The sequence below is a fragment of the Podarcis gaigeae genome (assembly GCF_964106915.1).
Source record: "Podarcis gaigeae genome assembly, chromosome: 4".
NCBI lineage: Eukaryota > Metazoa > Chordata > Lepidosauria > Squamata > Lacertidae > Podarcis > Podarcis gaigeae.
Genome location: NC_139677.1, coordinates 11,055,854 through 11,080,486, shown reverse-complemented (window position 1 = coordinate 11,080,486; position 24,633 = coordinate 11,055,854). Strand labels below are relative to the sequence as shown.

Below are 24,633 nucleotides of genomic sequence, written 5' to 3'. Positions count from 1 at the left end.
TGGGCCAACACATGAGTCCAAGGAAGCATTAAACTTGTTCACAGCAATCCGCTATGCAGCATGGCAAACTGGTTTTGAAACAGTGTTTGATATGGAGGTTTGATAAGGGGATAACAACTGTAAAACTAGGATAGCACCGCCAACAGACAAAAAATCGGGGAGGGGGGGCAGGTGCTAGAAATGTACTTACGGTAATCATAGTAATGAATTTGGAAATTTTCTTCCTCAAGCACAATGTAATTACATGAATAGGATAAAGGATAAAAATGCAAAATGTAAGAAAATGCTATATGCTCTGATAAACTCATATTACACACATAAAAATAGTCATGATTCCTTTTTGTAAAATGTGCCATGAAAATTAAAGTGTACTGACATGTATGTTGATAAAATTATGGTTAATTAACCAAATTAAAAATGGGTTCTAAAAAAGAAACAACCCCCAGAAACAGACTTTCAAGCCAGTGAAAAAAGTCTGATTAGTAAGATGCAAAATATAACCGTACACACCTTTTTTGAGCAGAGGTCATCCCAAGAATAACATTATATTAGCAAAAGCCAAAATCTTAAGGCTGGACATTCTTTATGAAATACCCAAAGTTCCAAAAAGTATCAAAAATAGAATAAACACGTTGAAACTATACTCAAGTACATTTCTAGCACCTGGAATTCTTTTGGTTCCAGTTGTAGGCTTGGGTCCCTATAGCAGACTTTTTAGATCTTCTGTTTATAGTAAAGCAGAAGTTTAAAAAGTTCCTTTTTCCTGAATGCAATATTTTCCCTTCTGAGCAGACATTTTGCCCCCAAAATAGCATGCCTTAGGGTGGGGTGGGGTGGCGGCCCTTCTTAGAGCACAAAAGGTTCTAGGTAAAGCAGGCCTCCTTTAGAAAAGAAGAACCCCATAAGCCTAGAATGAGAACAGTGTGTTGAAAATAAATGATTTTTAATAAGGCAAAATGAAAAGATTTCATCATTTATTACTCAAGTGTTTGGTTTACCTGAAAGCTGTTGCTGTAGAAAAAAAAATGGGCTTGCCTTTTACTGCCCAACTCTCCATTAAGGGATTCAGTGTCCCCTAAGTCAATAATCGGTCAAAGAAAATGGGGTGGAGGCAGGATTCAGGGAAAGAAAGGAAGATTTTTATTTCCTATTGCAACAGTGTCCCCTGTCCCTTTGCAAAGAGGTGAGACCAAGTATAAAGTTGGCAAGAACCAACACCATTTCCCCCCCTGTAGCACTATAGATTGGCGTGAATTTATCTATTGTACAAGCTATTGGCCTTGTCTGCATGTCACATTAAACCATAGTTTAAAGCAAACTGTGGTTCAGTGTGAATTAGCAGCATTCTAGTGCATGTTTTTCAAATGTTCTCACACCATTCCTCCCCTGCTGCTCTTATGCTGCAGACAAAAGAAGCCAGAGTCTGATTTTGTCGTGTTATCTAAACCTGAGCTTGTGGCTTGTTTCTCTTCAAGCGAACCATGAATGGAAACTCGTGTTTGTTCTTGGATTACCACTCATTGTTTGGTGGGAAACAAACCATGATAGTGGGTTCAGACAACATGCGGCAAGATGCCAGGGTTCACATTAATCCATACCTTGTTTTAGACCGCATTTTAATGTGACATGTTAACTGGGCCATTGTCAGCAAAATACTTTGTCTTTTAGTTCAATTCGTGTTATGCTATATGACTGAAATAGCAAAAGGACTTTGGAAAAAGAACTCCCCTCCCCCTGTTCAAGAATAACAAATAATTCATGTTTTAAGGGTAGTTATTTCTTTCTGTGAAAGTTCAATTTTGTATGCAGATGCAAAGCCAGATAATGAAAAAATATGTTCACCTAAGCTTATGAAATAATACTCAGATCTGTCAAACAACATGTTTAGTTTCAACGCACCCCTGCTCAGTAACAACAGCAAAAGCAATCAATGAGCAGAACAAAGCAAAGCCATTCATTAGCTGCTGTTTCATTCTTATTATTTAATCAACCATTTGCTTCCCATGAGAATTTGGGCTGAGGTTTTCCCCAATGTCTTGAAAAATAACATTAATTTACTATTTTGGAGAAGAGTAACATCTAGAACATTTATTTTTAATCCTTAAGTGTAAGCTAAAAATGAATTTGATTATGCTGCAGGAAAGTTGTATCTCATCAGAACTGCTTGCTTTGCTTGTTTTATCTTTGCTATTTTCCCATTGAATCTCTGCTGCTTCTGTGCCACTGTTTTCCACTATAGAAACTCCATCCTGCTGCCTTGCTTCTCGTGAGCGCATTTACAAAAGTAATGATGTAGCTGGCCCTGCTTCTGCTATTTCATCTCTCTCTCACAAGCTAAAGGGTGGGTATGCATGCCATTGTAGACAGGTTATTCATAATTTGTTGGAAATCCATAAGTAAATGTTTTCCTGCTGAGCACCCCATTTCATTCACCTGAAAAAAGGTTTGCTTTTCTTAAGTCATTTAATGACTTACTATAAATGTGTGGTACGCACTACTCAACGTTCATAAACATGAGGTTCAGAAATCACTCCAGTAGCATTCGGAAATACGTGGAAATGATGATTTGCCTCCTTGTGGAAAGGGAAGCAATGCAATATATTTATTTTAGTTTACAGTGAATAAAATGATTTAGTGTCTTGTTTATATCTAAGCAAAAATAGAATAGCATTTTTTACATACTTAGAACATGGTGTGCTTTTATTTGGGGGGGGGAGTACAATTGAGAAGCATTATATGGGCTTATTTATTTACTAATTTATTTTTTACATAATATTTATCTCCCACTTTATAGCCCCATGGGTGTCCCAATGTAGCTTACAGAAGATTCTTAGACTAAAAGCACACTCAAATTTAATACAGAAACAGAAATTGCACCATGTCCGTATGAAATCAGAATTACCGTATTTTTTTGCTCTATAAGACTCACTTTTCCCCTCCTAAAAAGTAAGGGGAAATGTGTGTGCGTCTTATGGAGTGAATGCAGGATGCGCAGCTATCACAGAAGCCAGAACAGCAAGAGGGATCGCTGCTTTCATGCAGCTATCCCTCTCGCTGTTCTGGCTTCTGGGTTTCAGATTTTTTTTTTTCTTGTTTTCCTCCTCCAAAAACTAAGTGCGTCTTGTGGTCTGGTGCGTCTTATAGAGCAAAAAATACGGTATTTCAGCAGCATTCCCAACCCTTCTCCCTGTCCTTTCCTGATGTTAAGGCAGGGAGGAACTCCCTCCAAGTTCCTCAGAGGCAAGTGAGTAGGACTGAGCAGCTAGATCTTACTTTAGTTCATGGTGGAATTGGTCTTGCCTTTATAGCATTAGCTGTGCTGAACATGACTTGCAGAATATGCCTCTAAACGGTTCTTTAAATTGTAGTTGATACTTTTGATGTATATTTTAGCCAGTTGTAGGTTGTCAGATGAGCACGGTTTAAGAACCTTGATACTAGATAGTGCAATTCTGTTAAATCTAGTCACTAATTTTTTTGATGAAGTTTTGTCAGTTAAAATAAAAAAGGAACAACATTAGCCTTTTCCTTGTGTCTTCTTGAGTTAGGGTTGTTAGTATAGAGTGTTGTTTTGAATACACTCAAGTAAAAATTTTAGCTACATGTTGAACACTGTTAAATTACTAGTCTCAATCTTGAAAGGATATTATATTAGTTAAATCTAAGGTACCTTTCTGCAAGTGGAAGGGCAACTTTCCATGATGGAAAGGGGTTGGTTCTACCGAGGACTTCAGTGAAAAGTGGAGATTTTTTTGGCCAATTCCTCCTTTCCCCTTCAGTGGGGTGTTGTGGCAGATTTTTTTTTTTTTTGGGGGGGGGGGGGAGCACGAACTGAGACCTGAGTGTGCCCTATTCCATAAGTGAAGCTCCACATGGAACTCTGGATCTAACCTTATGCGCAGAAACCTTTACCCATACACAAATAACTTTGCCGTATTGGGGCTTTGCATGCAAAAGTGTGCTGCCTACACACACAGACCCCAACACCAGTAGTTCAGCTGTAGATGCACCTTGTTTTGACTGGATCACTCAAACATTTCTTGAATGTTTGCAATCTCCTAGTTGCAATCTCCATCCTGTAGGAGGCAGTTAGTTCTACTACTTTTTAGCAGGGAGACCCTCATATAGGCTTGAATCCAAGGGTCATTTCTGCTCCTGTTCCTAATTCTGCTAATTCCCCAGTTACACTTCATCCTCCCACCCTGTCGAATTCTAGAAGATCTGTTGACCCTCAGAAGCAGTTTGGTGTATATCAAGGAGAAGTCAAGATAGTCGCATTGTGCAAACTGAGTTCTCATGCTTCTCTGAATCCAACCACTAAAGTATTGAACTCACTGTTTTCTATCTGTCTATATCTATCATATCTATCTCTATCTATCTATCTATCTATCTATCTATCTATCTATCTATCATCTATCTATCATCTATCTAGTATTCTCTACTCCTATCCTGCGTTGTGATCTGTTGTATTATAAATGAGCACTTTCCCTTTAATGTCATTATAAAATGTGCCATACAGGTGACAGAGTGAATTTCACTGCAGCTGCTAGACCAGTTTCTTCAGCAGGGAAATCCGATATGGCTTCGAAGTACAGAGCTGACAGCAGGTCACCTAAACCCGATAGCCGTATGAGCCACCAAGCTACAGACCAGAAGAAGCCCAGGAATATAGAGAGCTTATCTGCGAGCGAATCGTTGATGCTAAAATCTGACACTGCAAAACTGAGGTCAGATTCCCACAGCAGATCATTATCTCCAAACCACAACACCCTGCAAACCTTAAAATCTGACGGAAGGACAACATCTGGTCTGAGGGCAGAATCTCCAGGGCCAGGAACGCGATCATCTTCTCCAAAGACGATCTCAGCAGGGAAATCCTGCACATCTGGTGTTGGATCTCGCCGTTCCTCATCTCCTCACGAGAAGACCCTGTCTCAGAAACCTTCAGCCCCAGTGAAAACAAAGCTTGATCCGCCTCGGGAGAGATCTAAGTCTGATTCATATACACTTGACCCAGATACCCTTCGCAAAAAGAAAGCACCCCTAACAGAACCACTGAGGGGAAGGTCCACTTCTCCCAAACCAAAAATTGTTTCGAAAGATGGGAAACCTGCGGCAGAAACCGAAAACCGAGCCCCTTCCCCTCATGTTGTGCAAGAAAACCTTCACAGTGAAGTTGTTGAAGTCTGTACTTCAAGTACCTTAAAGACCAATAGCATTACAGACAGTACTTGTGAAGATAACTCTGAATTCAAAAGCGTGGACGATTGCTCGAACAAAGTTCATTTCAGCATAGGAAAAGCACCGCTGAAAGATGAGCAGGACACGAGGGCATCTCCCAAAGTGAGCCGCAAATGTGCAAATAGGCATACGAGACCCAAAAAGGAAAAGTCCGTATGCCTTTTCAAAGGCGATGGCTCCAGACCCATAGAGCCCGCCAAACAAGCAATGTCTCCATCTGTGGCTGAATGTGCCCGGGCTGTCTTTGCTTCTTTCCTGTGGCATGAAGGAATAGTCCACGATGCAATGGCCTGCTCGTCTTTTTTGAAATTCAACCCAGAACTTTCGAAGGAGCACGCACCCATTAGAAGCAATCTTGGCCAACAGCCTGCAGAGGAGAAAGAAACCAAGCTGAAGAATAGACATTCCCTGGAAATATCTTCTGCTCTGAATATGTTTAACATAGCTCCCCATGGGCCTGACATATCGAAAATGGGCAGCATAAACAAAAATAAGGTCCTCTCTATGCTTAAAGAGCCTCCTCTTCATGAACGATGTGAGGATGGAAAAAGTGAAGCTACCTCTTTTGAAACTACCAGTCACCATACTATGAAGTCCAAGTCTCCTCTTCCATTAACCCTCCAACACCTGGTAGCCTTCTGGGAAGACATTTCTCTGGCAACAATCAAGGCAGCTTCTCAGAACATGATTTTTCCAAGCCCCGGGTCCTGTGCCGTGTTGAAGAAGAAAGAAAGCGACAAAGATAGCAAGAAGTCCAAAAAGGAAAAGAAGAAGAAAGAAAAAGCGGAGGCCAGGCCGAGGGGAAATCTCTTTGGTGAAATGGCTCAGCTTGCAGTGGGAGGGCCAGAGAAAGATACCATCTGTGAACTGTGTGGGGAATCCCACCCGTACCCAGTGACGTACCACATGAGACAAGCTCATCCAGGTAAGATGCTCGTTTCGTGAAAGGGATTTTTTGCATCAGGCAAAGGACCCTTTTGCATATGGCAAAGAGAATGGGAACCGACCCAGAGGTGTTTGAGGGCTACACTATAGGCATGATGGCAGCAGTCGTGTTTCGTTTCATCATGTGTTCGCCCTGTTCATGTAAAAACCAAAAAACGTGGCACCAGAATGTCTGTGGGGACCAGAATTGGGTAGGCCACTTTTGCCTGATAAGAGGGACAACACACTTTTTGATCACTACATTGTGATCTTGCAGTAGATACCTCAGACTTGAACTTTACTGTTCATCAGCTGATGAATGGTGATTTCAGCCCTGCTTTCTGTAGGAGCCATGTCTCTGTGTGCCCCACACCTGATTTCACATATTATGGGACAGGTGGGTGTGGTGTTGGGGGAAACAGCCTTACAGGTCAAATCGAGACCTGTGCTGGCCTAAATTTGGCTCACAGGCCAAAGGTTTGCAACCCCTGCTTTGAAGACTCGGCTCTCTGTGACTATGTGGCCAGGCAAACCAAATAATGGATTTAGAGCCTATTAAACATGACTTTTCGTTATTTTAAGGTTGTGGCCGCTATGCTGGTGGACAAGGCTATAACAGCATTGGGCACTTCTGTGGAGGATGGGCTGGCAATTGTGGCGATGGTGGCATAGGAGGAAGCACATGGTACCTAGTCTGTGATCGGTGCAGAGAAAAATACCTCCGTGAAAAGCAGGCAGCAGCAAGAGAAAAGGTATTTTTAATCTGTTTCTTGCTATTTACAGCAAGACTGTGGAGTTTCTGCAGGAATGCCCTCTAGGAATAATGTACCTTTGTTCTCCTTACACCAACCTAGGTGTGTTCTGACTGCATTATTCCCTACTGTACCTGGAAGTCTGAGAACTTGCTGCGCTTTGGGGTTGCAGAAAGCGTATCTTGCAGCTAATATTGCACTTCATGTGTATACCTTACATCCAGATTGTAAATGGCCATTTCCTTGACTGTTTGTATGAATTGCTTTCAGAAGACCAGGAAAGCGAGCTTTTATAAGTTGGAAAATAGTTCTTTCTTTCAGGCTGCCCATGCCATTAAAAGACTGAAATAGAAATATGGCAAGCAAGACAGTGGCTAACGACCACACAAAAAGTGGACTAGTAATTTTAATGAACTTACTTGCAGTACTGCTGTTTACTGGGCTAAAATCACAAAGTCAAAAATGGGAAAAGAATGTGATCCTTAGACCTGCATTTGTCATCTGCCACAGTCGCAGGGCTGTCACATTTGGGTGTACTGAATGCTCAGTGCTCCCATTTTCCGCATGTGACTGTGAAAGAGAGAAAACTATGCATTTATAGTAGGGGTTGCTGGTTCTGCTATCAATTCTGTGTGGTATCTGTAGAATGCAAGAATAATTTCCTACAAAGTCATATAAGTTGTTCTAAGCCCGAGGAAGATGCTATCCTGAGAGGCCAAGATTGTCCTCCATGTGATACCAGGAACAGAAGTTCACATGAAGCATACTTTTTCATCCGCACACGCTAGTTGAGTAGTGAAGAAGGGATGAGGTATAAGCAGTGGAGCTCTGGTGCAAGGTGCTAAAGCTGCAATGCTTAGCAAGGGTATTGTTCCCTCTTGTTGGACCCTGAAGTTCCACTGCCATGGTCACGAAGTAGCATTCTTTGTCTCCCTGCAGGTCAAACAGTCTAGGAGAAAGCCAATTCAAGTTAAGACACCTCGGGCCTTGCCCACCATGGAAGCCCATCAAGTGATCAAAGCAAATGCATTGTTCTTGCTGGCCTTGAGCAGTGCAGCTGAGCCCAGTATTCTGTGTTACCACCCTTCCAAACCATTCCAGTCACAACTTCCAAGCGTCAAGGAAGGCATCTCGGAGGATTTTCCTGTTAAAATGACTTGTCTCTATCTTCAGACGTTAGCAAGGTAACAATAAACAAATAAACATATTGACTCCCTCCCAAATGTGCCTTAATATCATTAATAACTCTGCTTTTCTAAAATGCATTTACTTTGTCTTGAGATAACAGTAACTTTAAAACTAAAAATCTACTGTATAGGTGTTAAGGGTAATCATTATTGCTATTAGGTCAAGGATTCCTAGTTTAAAGAAGCAATCTGTTAATTAACTGGAATCACTAACAATAATCATTACCTTTGTGTGGCATTCAGACCACTTTAAGAGTTCATAGGGCATGATGGAGTGAATATCTTCTTAAGGTATAGAATGTAAAATCTCATAAGAAAATAGACTATACTGGAAGTGACAGATTCTGGCTGGAGTCCATTTTGTCTTTGCTTCCACAAAGAGAAGCCGTTGGAGTCTCTCCAGAGATCTTACTGAATTTCCAGGTAAGATCCTTTGCTGAAAGTCAGACTGCTGCTGAACCTCCTTTCCTTGCAAAAGGGTGCATATGCAGATGGCACTTGCAAAGTTTGTATTTTGAACCTTGCTGACTTGTTGCTCAGCCTGTCATCCCGCCCAACCTTTACCTCTCAAATTAGGAAAAAGGGGAGTTGTAAAATGAGATTTAATAATTTTGAAAGCTTCCTTGGTTGATCAGAACTTAGAGACATTTAGCCTGTGTAGTGGTATGGTTTTGATGAGCTAGTGTCTTTGGACAGTTAGTTGAAATACTATGTCCCAGGTGTGTTTAGGTAACCGTTAAGCAAAATGATAGTAATATATCATTTTTGTTGGGTTTATTCATTTAAATGATTGGTTGATGACTGATTGGACCAAAAAAGCCTTGGCCTTACATAACATGTGGTGTCTAATTCTTTTCAGACATCATCATGAAAACTTTGTTGGCTATCAAGACGACAACCTCTTTCAGGATGAGATGAGGTATTTGCGCTCAACTTCAGTACCTGCACCTTATATATCTGTTACTCCTGATGCCAGTCCTAATGTCTTTGAGGAGCCAGAAAGTAACATGAAATCCATGCCACCAAGGTATTCCAATGTGTATGTTAGTATGTGTTGGTGTGCTAACTGCTAAATTGTGATTTATTTATTTATTTGCAACTCTTCATAACACTACTTTGAGAAAAGCATCAAGAGACCATCTTATTATACTTACTGAAACCAAGGATTTATGTTTACCACCTTTTTTATAAGCTCAAGAAGAAACTCTGATTTCTTTCACTAACCTTCATGATATTTCATTTAGGGAACTGGTAATCTAGTAAAAATGGTAATGTAACGTAATGTAATGTCTGACATAGAAACTCTTAAAAAGTTCGTATAGTCTATAATTTTGTCAGAAATAAAGACGTTGATTGTTTCATTCTAGATAAGCTAAAACCCTGCTGCTGAACATCTTAGAATTTGCAAGATAATTTTTAATTTTCTAGGGGCCAGCACAGACATAATGCTTCCCATCCCTGAATTAAAGCCTTCTGCCATGCAAAAGCCTCTTAACCACAGTTTGTAATCATATCTGCACAACGGTTAATGCTAATCAGGATTCACTCCTAAATGCATGGTTTGAAATCCGTTTTGGAAACCTTAGAAATCCAGGAGCAAGAAATAGTTGATTGAACTCATGAGCTTTCCCTGTTTGTTACTAGGAGATATATTTAAATTGTTGGGTTGCTAAAATGCATATGCCTATAAAGATGTTAATTAATGCACTGTTATCTTTCTAGTTTAGAGACTAGTCCCATCACAGATACAGATTTGGCAAAGCGCACAGTTTTTCAAAGGTCATATTCAGTCGTTGCATCGGAATATGATAAACAACATTCCATTTTACCTGCACGAGTAAAGGCTATCCCTAGAAGGAGAGTCAACAGTGGAGATGCAGGTAAGTGAAAATATTTTAACTATTTGTGTGGATGTATATGCTACTTTGCTTCTTTGTGATTTCTGTGCAATCCCAAATATGAGTTCTGGTGCAGAGCACTGATCAGAACTTTTTAGAGTTAAGTGACAGAGGCTTTAGCATGAAGGCTGCCCCCAGTCATCACAACACATTCTCAAAGAGACATGGCTGGTGCCTGCTTGCTTCCTTCCGTCTTGGCCGTCACCTTAGTAGCTTCAGGAAAAGCTTCTCTTTTGAAAGAGTATGAGTTAGGCCCATTTTTCTTCTTCTTTTGTTTCTTTATTTTCTCCCTACCGTGTTCTTCTTTTGCATTTAATTTTGTTTTTGGTCAGTATTGAGTCAGTGAGCCCCTTCACTATTATGCACAATGGGCACCCCTTCTTTTAAGTGTTCAGCTTTCTGATTGTCCACAATGCACAGCACATCCAAAAGCAGTGTCTGTCTGAGCCTGAACATCCAAAGTGTAATATCTGATGAATGTAAAAGGTTGCAGCCAAACTGTTTGCCTGAGAATTAGGATACCCGTTCAGTATAACCAACAAGTAATGTTTAGCATTAAGTGGTAGGACAGATTATTTGTACAGTTTCTGCTTTCAGTAAATTAATACTAATATACTAAGCTCCTTAGTATATTATTAACTCTCTAATATGTACGTATTTTTATGCTTTTAAATAGAAGTGGGGTCCTCTCTCCTGAGACATCCATCTCCTGAACTTTCTCGGTTAATCTCCGCCCACAGCTCTCTTTCCAAAGGAGAGAGAAATTTCCAGTGGCCTGTTCTGGCATTTGTAATCCAACATCATGACTTGGAGGGACTTGAAATTGCAATGAAACAAGCTTTAAGAAAATCAGCTTGCCGGGTGTTTGCTATGGAGGTATTTAGTGCCTTAATTATCATCCGAATCAGTGTCACATCAGTCATTCATTCTCTTTGTAATAGCATTTTTAGTTTTCCAAAGTGTTTTATCGTGATGTGTGAATGTAGGCAGCTGGACTTACTTCTGAGTAAACTTGCTTAAGAGTGTGCTAGGTTAAGATATCTAGAATGCCATCTATTTCTAAATATTGCTAGCTGCCTTAGTATTGCTAGCTGCCTTAGTTGCACACACACTGCTATCAGAATACAGTCAAACCTCATGATACGTCCGCTTCAGGTTGTGTGTTTTCATCTTGTGTCCCGCGGCAACCCAGAAGTACCGGAATCGTCCGTAACACGAGATTCCACTGTACTGACTTTTCTCTAAATGTGACTAACAACCAGTACATGCAGTTTATGCAGTTACTTGCATTTCAGTTCAGCATCTGTCACTCCCATGAGTTAACTTTCTGTTTTTCTTACTACTACACCATCAGCCAGCTAACTGCAAATGTCTGTAAAAAAAAATAACAGTGCCCTACATGTGTCTAGATTGTCTTACTATCATGGATTGCATAAACTGCACGTGTTTTCTACAAAATACTATTGCATCCTCTGAAAGTTGGAATCTCCCCTCCAGTTTTCCTCTGCACTTAAACTCCACAACTTTTATGTTTCTAGGCTTTTAACTGGCTTCTCTGCAATGTCATTCAAACAACATCTCTTCATGATATTTTATGGCATTTTGTGGCTTCTCTAACTCCTGCCCCTGTGGAGCCAGAGGAAGAAGAGGATGAAGAGAACAAAGCAAACAAAGAAAATGCTGAACAAGTAAGTTGAAGTGCTTGCAACTTAGTTCACTGTGATGATGTACTATGGAGCCAAGTGCATCACCTTTTCCCAATCACCTAATACGTATTATCTCAGCAGATTTTATAATGCCTGTAAAGACAGTGTTTCACTGAAGATAAAATAAAATAAAATATCAGAATTGCATCAATTTTCTATTTTAACAGGCATGGTACAACATTTGTAAGGAAATTGGTTTTGATTATTTTTAATCTGAATTCATTGTCACCAACAACCAATTTATACCAGCAAAGCATAAAATATACAGCATTCTCTATATAAGAAAAAACTAAAATAAAAATAGAAAAAATATTGACTTAATATTGATCAGAACCGTAAGGTAAATCATTTGCCTTTTGTCAGAGTCCTCATCTTAATTGCAGTGCAAACCATCTTGAATTGTGTTGCAATATATGTGGGTGCGTGATTAAGTTATGCATATAGAATTTTGAAAGCTTTTTTTCTTGTGATAGAGCCTCAGATCCTGAATATATACTGGGGAAATGGTTAACATAATGAGAACAGCTAGACGTGAGTGTGCCCTTACTCCAAGAGGGCAGCTTTCCAGATGTAACTTACGCAATTTGAATTTCAGGAAAAGGATACAAGAGTCTGTGAGCATCCGTTGTCCGACATCGTGATTGCTGGTGAAGCAGCTCATCCTTTGCCCCATACTTTCCACCGTTTGCTACAGACCATCTCTGACCTCATGATGTCTCTCCCAAGTGGAAGTTCATTGCAACAGATGGCTCTGAGGTAGGTGCTAGATACAGAAAATCTCCTTTAAAAATTGAGCAGAGAGAAGGTAAACATATATATATAAAGCCTATTTTTCATTTAGAGCAAAAGTAGGGAAAAAAGCTACCTACTCAGATATTTAGACAACAGCTCTGTATGTGGCTGGGCACATTTCAGTATGCAGCGTTCAAATGTCCAGAATTAGGATGCTTCACAAGGTAATTGGTAGGATTTGTTATACTGGACATATTAACACAAGTTTTTTTGCTTGCATTTTGGAGCAATAGGAAACCATAGAATCCTGCTTCTGTCTTGTAAGAGCTGAGTACATTGACTGATCAGGATTCCTGTATTTAAAACTCAGTAAAAATGGTTTACTTCTTTCATGTACCTTCCTGCCTCCAAGCAGGTATAAATGTGGATTTAAACTTGTCAGGATATATGGAAAATAATCCCTTGTTCCAGTACCGCAGTTGCCTTGTTTCTGATCTGCAGCTCTGGCACCATTTCAAAAAATAAAAGCAGGCTTCTTCCAGAAGCAATACCAACAAATTGCAGATTGTGATGACACTCCATTGGCTACTACTTGCATCTGGCTATGTGATTATATCATTGCCCTTGCTCTTGAGCAGTCTTCATTCAGATTGGGATGTGTAATGACCATGAAGCTGGATCAAATGCTTGAATATGTAAACATTTTCCTACCATTTCCCAACCTGCTCATTCATGAAGAGTGTGTGTTCCATATTGCAAAGACTGGTGTCCCCCCCCAAAAAAAATTTAAATACACCTCCTTTTGTTCAGCCGTACTTACTTAGCCCATATTAATGTAAGACCTCATACGTTACTTTCAGAGACAAACATTAATGGAACTGACATCTAATGCCCTTCAAGTATTGTTAGCCTCTAGATCTGAGGCCCTTCCCTGTCTTTTCTGTTGTTAGTCTTGAATCTCAGGTGGGTGCAGTGGTGTAGCAGGAGAAGGGGTGAGGGAGCCGTCGCCCTGGGCCCAGTTTGCGGGGAAGGACGCAACACAACGCCCTGCCCCATAGTGAACCCAGCACTATGGCACTGCTAGCAGCTGCTGGGGCCTGGGGCGCATGCCTGTTGCCTCCTTCCCAGCCAGAGGGTGCAGTGTGAAGGACACAACTGCTCACGACGCCTTCCCTGTGAGCCCAGTGCTGCTCACAAAAGCATCACTGGGCTCTCAAGCCTCAGGGCACACGCCTGCTTGTGGCTATGAGTGTGCCCTGCTTTGTAGCAGAAGAAGAAGAGTTTGGATTTGATATCCCACTTTATCACTACCCTAAGGAGTCTCAAAGGGACGCGGGTGGCGCTGTGGTTTAAACCACAGAGTCTGGGACTTGCCGATCAGAAGGTCGGTGGTTCGAATCCCCACGACGGGGTGAGCTCCTGTTGCTTGTTCCCAGCTCCTGCCAACCTAGCAGTTCGAAAGCACGTCAAAGAGCAAGTAGATAAATAGGTACCACTCTGGTGGGAAGGTAAACGCCGTTTCCGTGCACTGCTCTGGTTCGCCAGAAGCGGTTTATTCCTGCTAGCCACATGACCCGGAAGCTGTACACCGGCTCCCTCGGCCAATAAAGTGAGATGAGCGTGCAACCCAAGAGTCAGTCACGACTGGACCCAATGGTCAGGGGTCCCTTTACCTTAAGGAGTCTCAAAGTGGCTCACAATCTCCTTTCCTTTCCTCCCCCACAACAAACACTCTGTGAGGTGGGTGAGGCTGAGAGACTTCAGAGAACTGTAACTAGCCCAAGGTCAACCAGTAGCTGCATGTGGAGGAGCAGGGAATCAAACCCGGTTCACCAGATTACGAGTCCACCGCTCTGAACCACTACACCACACTGGCTGAGTGTGCAGTGGTTCAGGGGTCACTCTCATGGCATGCCCCACCCCCAGGTGTGTCCTGCACACACCCTGGTGCGCAGCAGGCGCAGGCGGGGGCTGCTCCGCCGTTGGATGGGTGAATATTTTTATACACCACAGCTGCTGCTAGGTTACTGATAGTGAAAATTTGGAACGGGGACACTGTTCCCTCAATACAGGGGTAGTTAAACAAGCTATGTGAATTCATAGAGTTGTCTAAAATAACAGCAGCCATCAAATTTCATTTTTTTAAAAAGTAATATTTATTAAAATTACCAAAAAATTACAAAAATAAGAAAAAGATAATAAAACAAAAAATTACAAAAAACTGAAAAATAAAAACAATTAAAAACAAATCAATTTTTCCATAACTTATCTTCCATTTACTTGTTTCCTTGACCTCCTCACACCTCCCTTTTTTGTATTCTAGTTCAGTTAGTTAATTCAGCAAATCCTTTCCATCTTTGTTTTTATCTTAATCATTTATCTTAATATGTTGCAACTTTACATTCTCACCTTTTGACAACCCATTTTTACATACTCCTTTATAACATTACTGCTAAAACCAAATTTCAGTTGAATCAGAAACTCAAGAAGGAATGGACTTGTTTAGAAGAATATATGATAAAACATCGTTCGAAAACAAATTTATTGATATACATGAACTTAAGTTCGTAAAGGTGTGATAAAACTATTGTAAGATTGTTTCTGGGGGATCAATGTAACTAATATGTATAACACAATGATTAGTTTTAAACTATAATAAAGGATGTCGAGCCGTGGTGGAGGGAAGTCACAAATATAGGTAAAAAGAAAAATATATATTTACACATATGTTTAGTAATGAAAGGGATACAGAATGGGAAACAGGAATTTCTTTAATGTATTTCATACTGTATATTCTGGATATCTCATAGCCTACATTTCACGTTACAATAGATAGATAGATAGATAGATAGATAGATAGATAGATAGAAGGCATTTATTTGCCATATAGATAGACATGGAAACTCAGCAAATAATGGAATGTGTTTCTTCTTAGTAGAGCCTGGGCTGCCTGTTCAGAGTCTTAAGCTGATGATGTATGCTCTGCTCATGGTTCATAGGATTCATTTAAACTGAAGAAGGGTGCTTATTAACTTATTTTTTTCCAGATGCTGGAGCCTCAAATTCAAGCAATCGGATCACCAGTTTCTGCACCAGAGCAATGTCTTTCACCACATTAACAACATTCTGTCCAAATCTGATGATGGAGACAGTGAAGAAAGCTTTAGTATCAGTATCCAGTCTGGCTTTGAAGCTATTAGTCAGGTAAGTCGTATCTCCCAAGTTTCCAGGGAGGCAGTAGATGAGCATATCTTACTAATCAGAAATGCATACAGTCACTTAAAGTGAAGTTTCAGAAGTACTTCATTTTCACAAGTTGATATTTCCCATATGTGTAGACTAGTGGTTTTCAACCAGTGTGCTGCGGCACCCTGGGGTGCCTTGAATAATGGTCAGAGATGCCCATCCTCAGATGCCCTCTTGTGTCTCTGCCTCCCAAAGGCTGGCACAGCTGTTCGTTGCAGCAGCCCTGGCTACAAGCTCCACAGGCGAATGATGCCTCTGGGAGGCACCTCTCTTTGGGACGGGGGGGGGGGGGCAAGCTCAGAGACCAGGGGCGGCAGCAGCTGCCTGAAGGACTCCCAAGGAGAGGAGGCTGAAGGAACACGGCACAAGGGAGGGTGTTCGAAAAAGGATGAGAGGCTGCTAGCTGTGCAGGCAAGGGGTGACATAACTGAGCTCCTGAGCCCCACAAGGGTGCTGCAGAAAGAATGTGGTTGGTCAAGGGAGCCATGGACACAAAAAGGTTGAAAACCTGGTGTAGACCTATAGGAGCAAATGCAGGTTGTGATATGTGGCTAAATGGTGTCAGGTAGCTGCATCTGATTTTTGGATGTGCCGTCTAGTCTTGTTGTTTAGTCGTTTAGTCGTGTCCGACTCTTCGTGACCCCATGGACCAGAGCACGCCAGGCACTCCTGTCTCCCACTGCCTCCCGCAGCTTGGTCAAACTCATGCTGGTAGCTTCAAGAACACCATCCAACCATCTCATCCTCTGCCGTCCCCTTCTCCTTGTGCCCTCAATCTTTCCCAACATCAAGGTCTTTTCCAGGGAGTCTTCTCTTCTCATGAGGTGGCCAAAGTATTGGAGCCTCAGCTTCAGGACCTGTCCTTCCAGTGAGCACTCAGGGAGCAGGAACTGGCAAGCCAGTATCCTTGCCAAGAAAACTCCATGGACAAAGCCGTCTAATCTAGACACATGTTAATAGAAACAGTGTCTTTATTCTTACTTTACTTTTTAAAGAGAAACTTCAAACTCAAAATCGCTGTCTCATTTCATACCTGCTCTTCATTTAAACTAATCAAGAAAGAATGGTTTGTACCACAGGAGTGACATACTTTTTTTGCTTGTTGTTTTTTTTTTTTTTATTACCTCTTTGACTCTGAAACTCCACTGTTTTGACAGGAATCATGTATAGTGATTTGTCTAAAAGACTTAACCAGCATCGTGGATATTAAAACGTCAAGTCGCCCAGCCATGATTGGTAGTTTGACAGATGGGTCAACAGAAACCTTCTGGGAATCTGGAGATGAAGATAAAAATAAGACTAAAAACATTACCATTAATTGCGTCAAAGGAATTAATGCTCGCTATGTGTCTGTCCATGTTGACAACTCACGGGATCTTGGGGTAAATCATATTCTGTGTCATAATACTGCATGAATTTTGTTGAAACAAAGAATAGCAGAACTTGCATATTCTCATAAATTTGCACTGCTGTAAAGAGTGTAGTTATAAAATAGTTAGATCAAACTGTATCAAACGTTCTCTGTCCATTTCTGCAAGGGCTCTTGAGCCAGTGGATGGGTGAACAGAGCAGTCCAATGCAACAGTTGCACTATTGTAAATGCATTGTGCAGTGAAGTTACCAGCAAACCTGCTCATGCATTTTCTTGCACAGCAGTCTACCACTGTCATGAAGCATTTCACCAGTGGAACAAGCATGCTGCTAAATTACTTTAATTTAGTTACTACTTTGAATGCAACCCATAGGATTGAGTTATAAAATCCTTGGTTCAGAAATGCAGGGTTCGTGCATTCAAAAAGAGAATCCCTTATACATCATCCTGCATATAGCACAGACCTACAGAAGTGAGTTGACAGAATATAGAATTGATAGCTTCAGTTGATTTAAACGTGTGAGCCGACCCACATGAAGTGAAAATGCTGAGCTTTAAAGTTGTTTGGCTATCGCAGTTCTGCTTTTCTTCACTATCTAGTTTTATAAAATTACATATTTTCATGTCCTGCACTTTAAGCTGTGTTGTTAGTATTATCAACACATTTGAAAGCGTCTTTTTATTTTTGTTTCATTCTGTCATTTGTAGAACAAAGTGACTTCGATGACCTTTTTAACAGGCAAGACAGTAGAAGATCTTTGCAGAATAAAGCAGGTAAATAACTAATTTAATTATGAAGAAGAGTACATCTTAATTTTTAAAGAATATATGGTACTAGTTGGAATGTTATAGTTGCTTTGTTTGGCTCACAGCCCTGCAGCCCCAAAGCAATGAACAACATTAATAGATGTTACAAAAAAACATACAGTAAAAGTGTGATACATACAACAGCTCAATGAAAACAGTATAAATAAGATAGCATCAAAATTCAATCAAGCATGCCGATTATGTAATAGGATCTGACTACCATTAGGCACAGCATATTGGTGGTGGCAGAAATCTTTCATTCTATTTGGCTTCTTTGCAGGAGTAATATGCATTTACCATGCCATTCAAGGGACTTGTTTTACAAAATCTCCATAACTGAACATTAGATGCCCTTGCATCATATTTGTACTATGTCTCTGGAAGAAACAAATAGAGATGTGGGAAATGAATGCCTTCACTTCCTTATGTTTTGCATTTTGTCCCTTATATGTGCCTGTAATAAAGGATCAGGTGGCTGCAGAATCTGAATACTGTTACAGTTTTAAATTGCCCAATCCTGTGTACAGAGAGGAGGGGAAGGTCCATCTTTAATCTAATTCATATTGGCAGTTGTTTTGAGTTGACATTGGTTGGGTTGAAAGCTCTGTCTGTGGTGATAACCCATTCACACATGCCCAGCCCTCAACTGTTGAATGTGGATGCGTGAATCAGACCATTAAATATTGGCTTTTGAACTAGTTACTTGTAAAGGCAAGTCATTAGTTGTATGTGTGCCCACCCCACCTTACAAATCCGTCTTTACATTCCTGTGTACTAGGTTGACTTGGATTCAAGGCATATTGGCTGGGTAACCAGTGAACTTCCTGGTGGAGATAATCACATCATCAAAATTGAATTAAAGGGACCAGAGAACACTCTCAGAGTTAGGCAAGTGAAAGTGCTGGGATGGAAGGATGGCGAAAGCATCAAGATAGCAGGCCAGATTTCAGCAAGTGTAGCTCAGCAAAGGAACTGTGAAGCTGAGACGCTGCGGGTCTTCAGACTTATTACATCTCAGGTGAGACACTGAATTGCATCATAACAATTCATGTTTAGTGCTGTAAATTAGACATACGATCTAAGAGTGACTTTTGTGTAATTCTGTCTCTGAAGCTCTATCTGAAGCTGTTTCAATGAAAGACTCTATGGGAACTTTATGCATGTGTTTATTTTTGAATACTGGGTATCTGCTATGAACTGCACATAGATATTTTAAAACGGTTAATGCAGCTGCATAAAAGCTTGTACATAACTCCTCTACTGTTGTTTTATCCATTCTCTAATAGGTCTTTGGAAAACTCATATCTGGAGATGCTGAGCCAACACCAGAACAAGAAGAAAAAGCTTTGCTGTCTTCACCTGAAGGAGAAGAAAAAGTACACAATGTATTTATTTGTATTCTATCATTACTATGATTCTAAAACTAGTAATGAAAGTTCTGTCAATTTCTGACTTTTGCCATGTTGGACTGAATTCCCTTACCTAGATTTTCCTTTTAATTCAGTAGTGGTTTCGCCAAATTGCTAGTAATGCTGAATGTTTACCTACATGCTGGAAATATAGACTTTCTTTGGGATACTTAACTTTCAACAATAGTCAGGGAATGTTTGGCAAGATTCATAGTAAGCCATTTATTTATTTCAGATGCGTTGATTCACCAGTCGTTGAACCTTGGAGCAGCCTCACTATTAATGTTTTGTTCTGATTAACAGCCACTATTTAAAGTCCACGTCTACATCCCAGTTTCTTCTTAATTCTTGTTGCAAAAAGCAGTTCACTAGGAAGCCAATGCATGGAAGCACTATCTGCAAGTAAAGCAGATTGTTTTAACTTGCACAGTATTTTATTGCTTTAACAGTAGGAACTCCTGTGTTAATATCCAGGTCCTGCAAAAAGCAGCTACGATTCTTCTTGCCAGAAGGTCCTACATAAACAAATGCTCAATCATGTTCCCATTTCCCAAAAAAGTAGACGTGGAAGTCTCTGGCTGCAATAGTAACCCCCTTATAGCCCACTGAATTTTTTCTAAGTAGACATTATTAAAATTGCACTGTAAGTCACAATATGCCAGATTCTCCCAATGCAAAATTCTGTCTCTGACGTCAAAGTCATACTTGGAAGCTCAGTTCTTCATAGAGTATTAAACTCTTACAAAAAAACCAGGACGGTATTATTGACAACTTCTTCTTTAAGGGGAAAAAATGTGTGATGTGTATATATTCTTCAGCGAATTTATTTTGGCTAGTTATTCTGTTTTCGTAAATGCCAGCATATGCAAGGAAAGCAAAACTGTTCTAAGTTTCATGTTACAAAAATCAAACCGTGGAACATAGGCTCACATCAAATGTTAATGTTTCCATCTAAAGGCAACTTCGGATGCAGACCTGAAAGAGCACATGGTTGGAATTATATTCAGCAGAAGTAAACTGACTAATTTGCAAAAGCAGGTTTGTTTACTACAGTAGCCTTTTATAGTTTTGAGCATTCTACACACCCTTGGACATGTGGTCTCCAGGGCACAGGAGAGAGAGGGAGGTTCAGCATGGAAAGTGGCAGCCATTGGGGAGAGGAGGGCAGAAAGTGGTTGGGAGAAAGAAGGAGAGTTTGGTGGCTGCTGAGCGTTTTTTAGCTTGGACATGTTAGCTATCCCGCTTTTATGCAAAAGGGGTAAAGCAGGTTAGTTTTTTAAAAGAAGAAAATGGAAACTAGGAACTTCTGGGGATGTAAGCAGCAGAGCAATTCAAAAACAGTTTTGGTAGGGGCAAGGTAATTTACTCAGCAGAAATCAAAACTTTTGTGTTTTACAAATTAATTTAGGGACCATTTGTTGGGTTACTGCAGATACACCACGTACACGTGGCGATCTAATGTTAAGTCCCTGGACTTAACATCTAGAACATTTTGTGTCAGCTGAAGCCTATGCATGTGCAAACAGTCCCATTCTTCATTGAATGACTTAGGCACAGTTTAATCCTGCAAAATGTTCTGATAGGGCATAAGGTAGGAAGGGCATAAGTCTTATTTTTGCACGGTGTGATGTGTGTATGGAATTTGATCATGGCATCACAATTAAAACACTGATGAGTTATAAATCAGCTTAATTGCACTGGAGTCATGAGGTGGTTGATTGCAGTTAAATTACTTTTTCCTGTTTTCCCCATGTTAGGTTTGCGCTCATATTGTACAGGCTATCCGAATGGAAGCGACTCGCGTTCGGGAAGAATGGGAGCATGCAATTTCTAGCAAAGAGAACGCAAACTCTCAGCCTAGCGACGAGGATGCCTCCTCTGATGCCTATTGCTTTGAGCTGCTGTCCATGGTGCTGGCACTGAGTGGTTCTAACGTAGGGCGTCAGTACTTGGCTCAGCAACTGACGTTGCTTCAAGATCTCTTCTCGCTGCTACATACTGCTTCGCCCAGGGTACAGAGGCAGGTTAGTGCAAAATGAAAATTTTCATACGGTATAAAGAGGCATCGTAGTCAAATTTAGTTTAAGTTGTTTATAATGATCAGTTGATACATTAACTCAGACACTGAAAATGTTGACTAAATTCCTGGGTGCTTCATCTAGGTGACGTCCTTACTTAGGCGTGTGCTGCCAGAAGTCACCCCGAGTCGCTTGGCTAGTATCATAGGAGTCAAGGCACTGCCCCCGGCAGATATAAGCGACATCATTCATTCAACAGAGAAGGGAGACTGGAATAAGCTGGGCATCTTGGACATGTTCCTGGGTTGCATTGCCAAAGCACTCACTGTACAGCTGAAGGCCAAAGGAACCACTATCACTGGCACAGCTGGCACTGCAGCTGGCAAAGGAGTTACTACAGTTACATTGCCAATGATTTTCAATTCCAGGTTAGTAGATGTTGCACTCTTTTAATGTTCTTTCAGTATTACGGCATAGGGAATTAAAATGTCCCCTTTCAAAATAGGACTGCCATATGTCCGGGAATTGCCAGACATCTTCTCTTTTGGGGGTCCTACATGCCCATCAGGGGAGAATTTTACATTCTAAAGCAACTGTCCTGGATTTTTGGTTTTAATTTTGTGTGGGCGGCTCTGGTTCAGCCTTGGGCTGTGGTGTGGGCAACCTGGGCTCTGGCTCTGGTGCAGGTGTGGGCGGTTGCCCTAAAAAAAGCTCAGCAACCTTTGGTGCCCGAATTTTCACCCCTTGAAATATGGCAACCCTATTTTAAAAACATGTCAAACATTGTGTTCTCGAAGACTGCAAAATGCATTTTATTTCAATACAGTCATACCGCTGCGGGTTGCGTGTTTTCGGGTTACGGGCTGTGCCGAGCCTGGAAGTACCGGAATGGGTTAGTTCTGGGTTTCGGTGCTTGCGCATGTGCAGATGACTAAATCGTGCTTTGGCGGGCACAGAAGCACCAAATCGCGTCACACGCGGCGCTGTGGGTTGCGAACGTGCCTCCCGCATGGATCACGTTCGCAACCCAAGGTATGACTCTACTGTATTCTCAGGTTCTTTCTGATGCTGATTTTATAGATATATATGTTTGCTTTTCCCCCTTTCCAGCTATCTTCGACGAGGTGAAAGCCACTGGTGGATGAAGGGCTCAACACCAACACAGATTTCAGAGATCATTATTAAGCTCATTAAAGACATGGCTGCCGTAAGCTTCCAGCATCTTAGCGTACTGTGCTGCTCTTGTGCTGAATTGGTCCCTGCACCCTCCTTCCCCTGCACTGAGATTCCCAGTGCAGCATTATTTTCTCCCTGCACCACATCATCGGACCACATCCAATGGGACTAGAACTCCACCTAGTGGTAGCATGCAGAATACACTGTTTTCCATGGTTGTTGGCCATCATCCCATGGGTGAATATTGCCACCTAGCACCCAAAGCAAGCAATGTTCAGAGTCGATAAGTATGCAGCTCCCCTGCCCCCACCAATCCTTACTGATTTGGAACCCCTTGCTTTTTCGGACAAGTTTTTTTCCTTTCTGAGCTCTCTGCCTTGCTAACAGAGCAAAGCCCACTCAGTGCAGACTCCAGAAAGGTAAAGATGGTCTCGCTGGGGCAATTCGGACATATGGATTTTTGCATATACATGGCATCCCTGGAACGTAACCCCCATGCGAGATGCGATCGTTCTGCAGTTTTAATGTACATTTCTGCACAGTGCATTATATTAGGGCTCAGTCTAAGTTCTGTCTCTTCCACAGGGTCACTTGTCTGAAGCTTGGTCCCGTGTGACAAAAAACGCTATAGCTGAAACAATCATTGCATTGACCAAAATGGAAGAAGAATTCAGGTCACCAGTGCGTTGCATTGCAACAACCAGGGTAAGAGCAGTTGGTTATTCTGTTACACATTGTATCTTGCTTATTGGAGAGGTTTCTCCAGGGACATCTACACATACGTAAGGTTTTTGTGTCTTGGTTTAAATGTGTGGGCTATTGTTTTTTCCTTGAGTAAATTGTATTTCTTGATATATATCACCTGTACAAGAATAATGATGATCTTAACAGGAGAAACACTGATAATAACAAAAGCATCTGATTATATTTACTGCTGTAGAACTTTTCTGTTATATTCCCATTGCTAACTAATTTGATTTTCCTCTAAGTACTTATCTGCTGGGAATTGTGTTCTGTGTGTAATATTATGAGTTTGAAAAAGCTGCTTCTAGTGCAGAGATAGTGCTTTGTATACGAAAAGGGAATTATCAGTTTTAATAGCTACAAAACATTGTTGGATCTCTCATCCCACCATCCCCCCTTTTGTTAAAACTTGTTGTTGACCATAAATTCAGTATTTCACAAAGGTATGAAGATATATATAAATTTCACACAGTTTAATAAGAGACAACTTAGTTGTATATGCGTGGCTAAATGATATTTTTGAAAAGGAGATGACAGTGGTTGCAGAGAAAATGAAAACCTCTTTAGAATAGTACTAAATTTCTAAAATAAGTGCTCATCAGGTGTGATGTGAGGTACAGAATATATATAGAATATATAAGCTGTTTGCAATATATTCTGGATGCCTTTTACAAAAGCTTATGCTGGGTTTAAAAAAATATTAAATGTTCATTACTCTTTTTGCTGAACTTTTGCATGTTGCTAGAGAAAATACAGTTTGAAGATGGTTATGTTTAAGTCATCAATATAAACTCATTGCTTAATTCCTAGGATTAATATGGCTTACCGCACTCGAAACAATAATTTGCTCTTGTCCTCTTTTTAACAGCTCTGGCTGGCTCTTGCATCCCTTTGTGTGCTTGATCAGGACCATGTAGACAGACTTTCCTCTGGAAGATGGATGGGAAAGGATGGGCAGCAAAAACAAATGGTAAGGAATAGGCGGCAACAAACTTTGCAGGAAACATAGACTTCACCAACTTTTGAATAAATCCTTAGTTTATCTACTACTGTGCAGAACTTGCAATGTGAACAGTTAAGCATGTGCTTTGTGCCTTTTCTTGTGTCCACTACAGTAAGTGTTCCTGCAGACTCAGTTTGTTGCTTGTTGGAGACTTGCCACTTGTTGGAGAAGATTTGTGCACTTGTTATTTACTTTTTTTTAAGGGGCTGATGAGAGACACTGGGTACAATCTTACAATGACACCCCAGTAATAAAAGGCTGGAAAGAAGGGGGGGTTCCCCTCTCCACCTTTACCAGCAGGACTACATTTACTATATTTTTGAAGCCACTGATTCCTATTGGTGTCAGTTTATGCTCCTAGTGAGTGGTTTTCAACTTTCGTGTTAAGGAGATCATTGATGGAAGACAAGCGTCTCTG

At 40.9% G+C, this 24,633-nt stretch overlaps 1 protein-coding gene across 41 annotated transcripts in view; it reads left to right on the top strand.

Moving 5' to 3' along the window:
* MYCBP2 (MYC binding protein 2) overlaps nt 1-24,633 on the top strand; it is a 136,105-nt gene that overhangs the window by 100,819 nt on the left and 10,653 nt on the right. For 20 of the 41 annotated variants that reach the window (XM_083737673.1, XM_083737703.1, XM_083737682.1 and 17 more), the window contains 20 exons: nt 2,240-2,341; nt 4,520-6,166; nt 6,748-6,917; nt 7,857-8,101; nt 8,964-9,131; nt 9,827-9,984; nt 10,679-10,878; nt 11,541-11,690; nt 12,304-12,464; nt 15,488-15,644; nt 16,844-17,068; nt 17,767-17,832; nt 18,644-18,883; nt 19,152-19,250; nt 20,232-20,312; nt 21,032-21,298; nt 21,437-21,720; nt 22,403-22,499; nt 23,054-23,173; nt 24,081-24,182. In XM_083737673.1, the coding sequence (XP_083593799.1) occupies nt 2,240-2,341; nt 4,520-6,166; nt 6,748-6,917; nt 7,857-8,101; nt 8,964-9,131; nt 9,827-9,984; nt 10,679-10,878; nt 11,541-11,690; nt 12,304-12,464; nt 15,488-15,644; nt 16,844-17,068; nt 17,767-17,832; nt 18,644-18,883; nt 19,152-19,250; nt 20,232-20,312; nt 21,032-21,298; nt 21,437-21,720; nt 22,403-22,499; nt 23,054-23,173; nt 24,081-24,182 (4,739 nt within the window). The remainder of the gene's footprint in view (nt 1-2,239; nt 2,342-4,519; nt 6,167-6,747; nt 6,918-7,856; nt 8,102-8,963; nt 9,132-9,826; nt 9,985-10,678; nt 10,879-11,540; nt 11,691-12,303; nt 12,465-15,487; nt 15,645-16,843; nt 17,069-17,766; nt 17,833-18,643; nt 18,884-19,151; nt 19,251-20,231; nt 20,313-21,031; nt 21,299-21,436; nt 21,721-22,402; nt 22,500-23,053; nt 23,174-24,080; nt 24,183-24,633) is intronic. The other 21 variants (XM_083737677.1, XM_083737699.1, XM_083737695.1 and 18 more) reach the window with 4 other exon arrangements.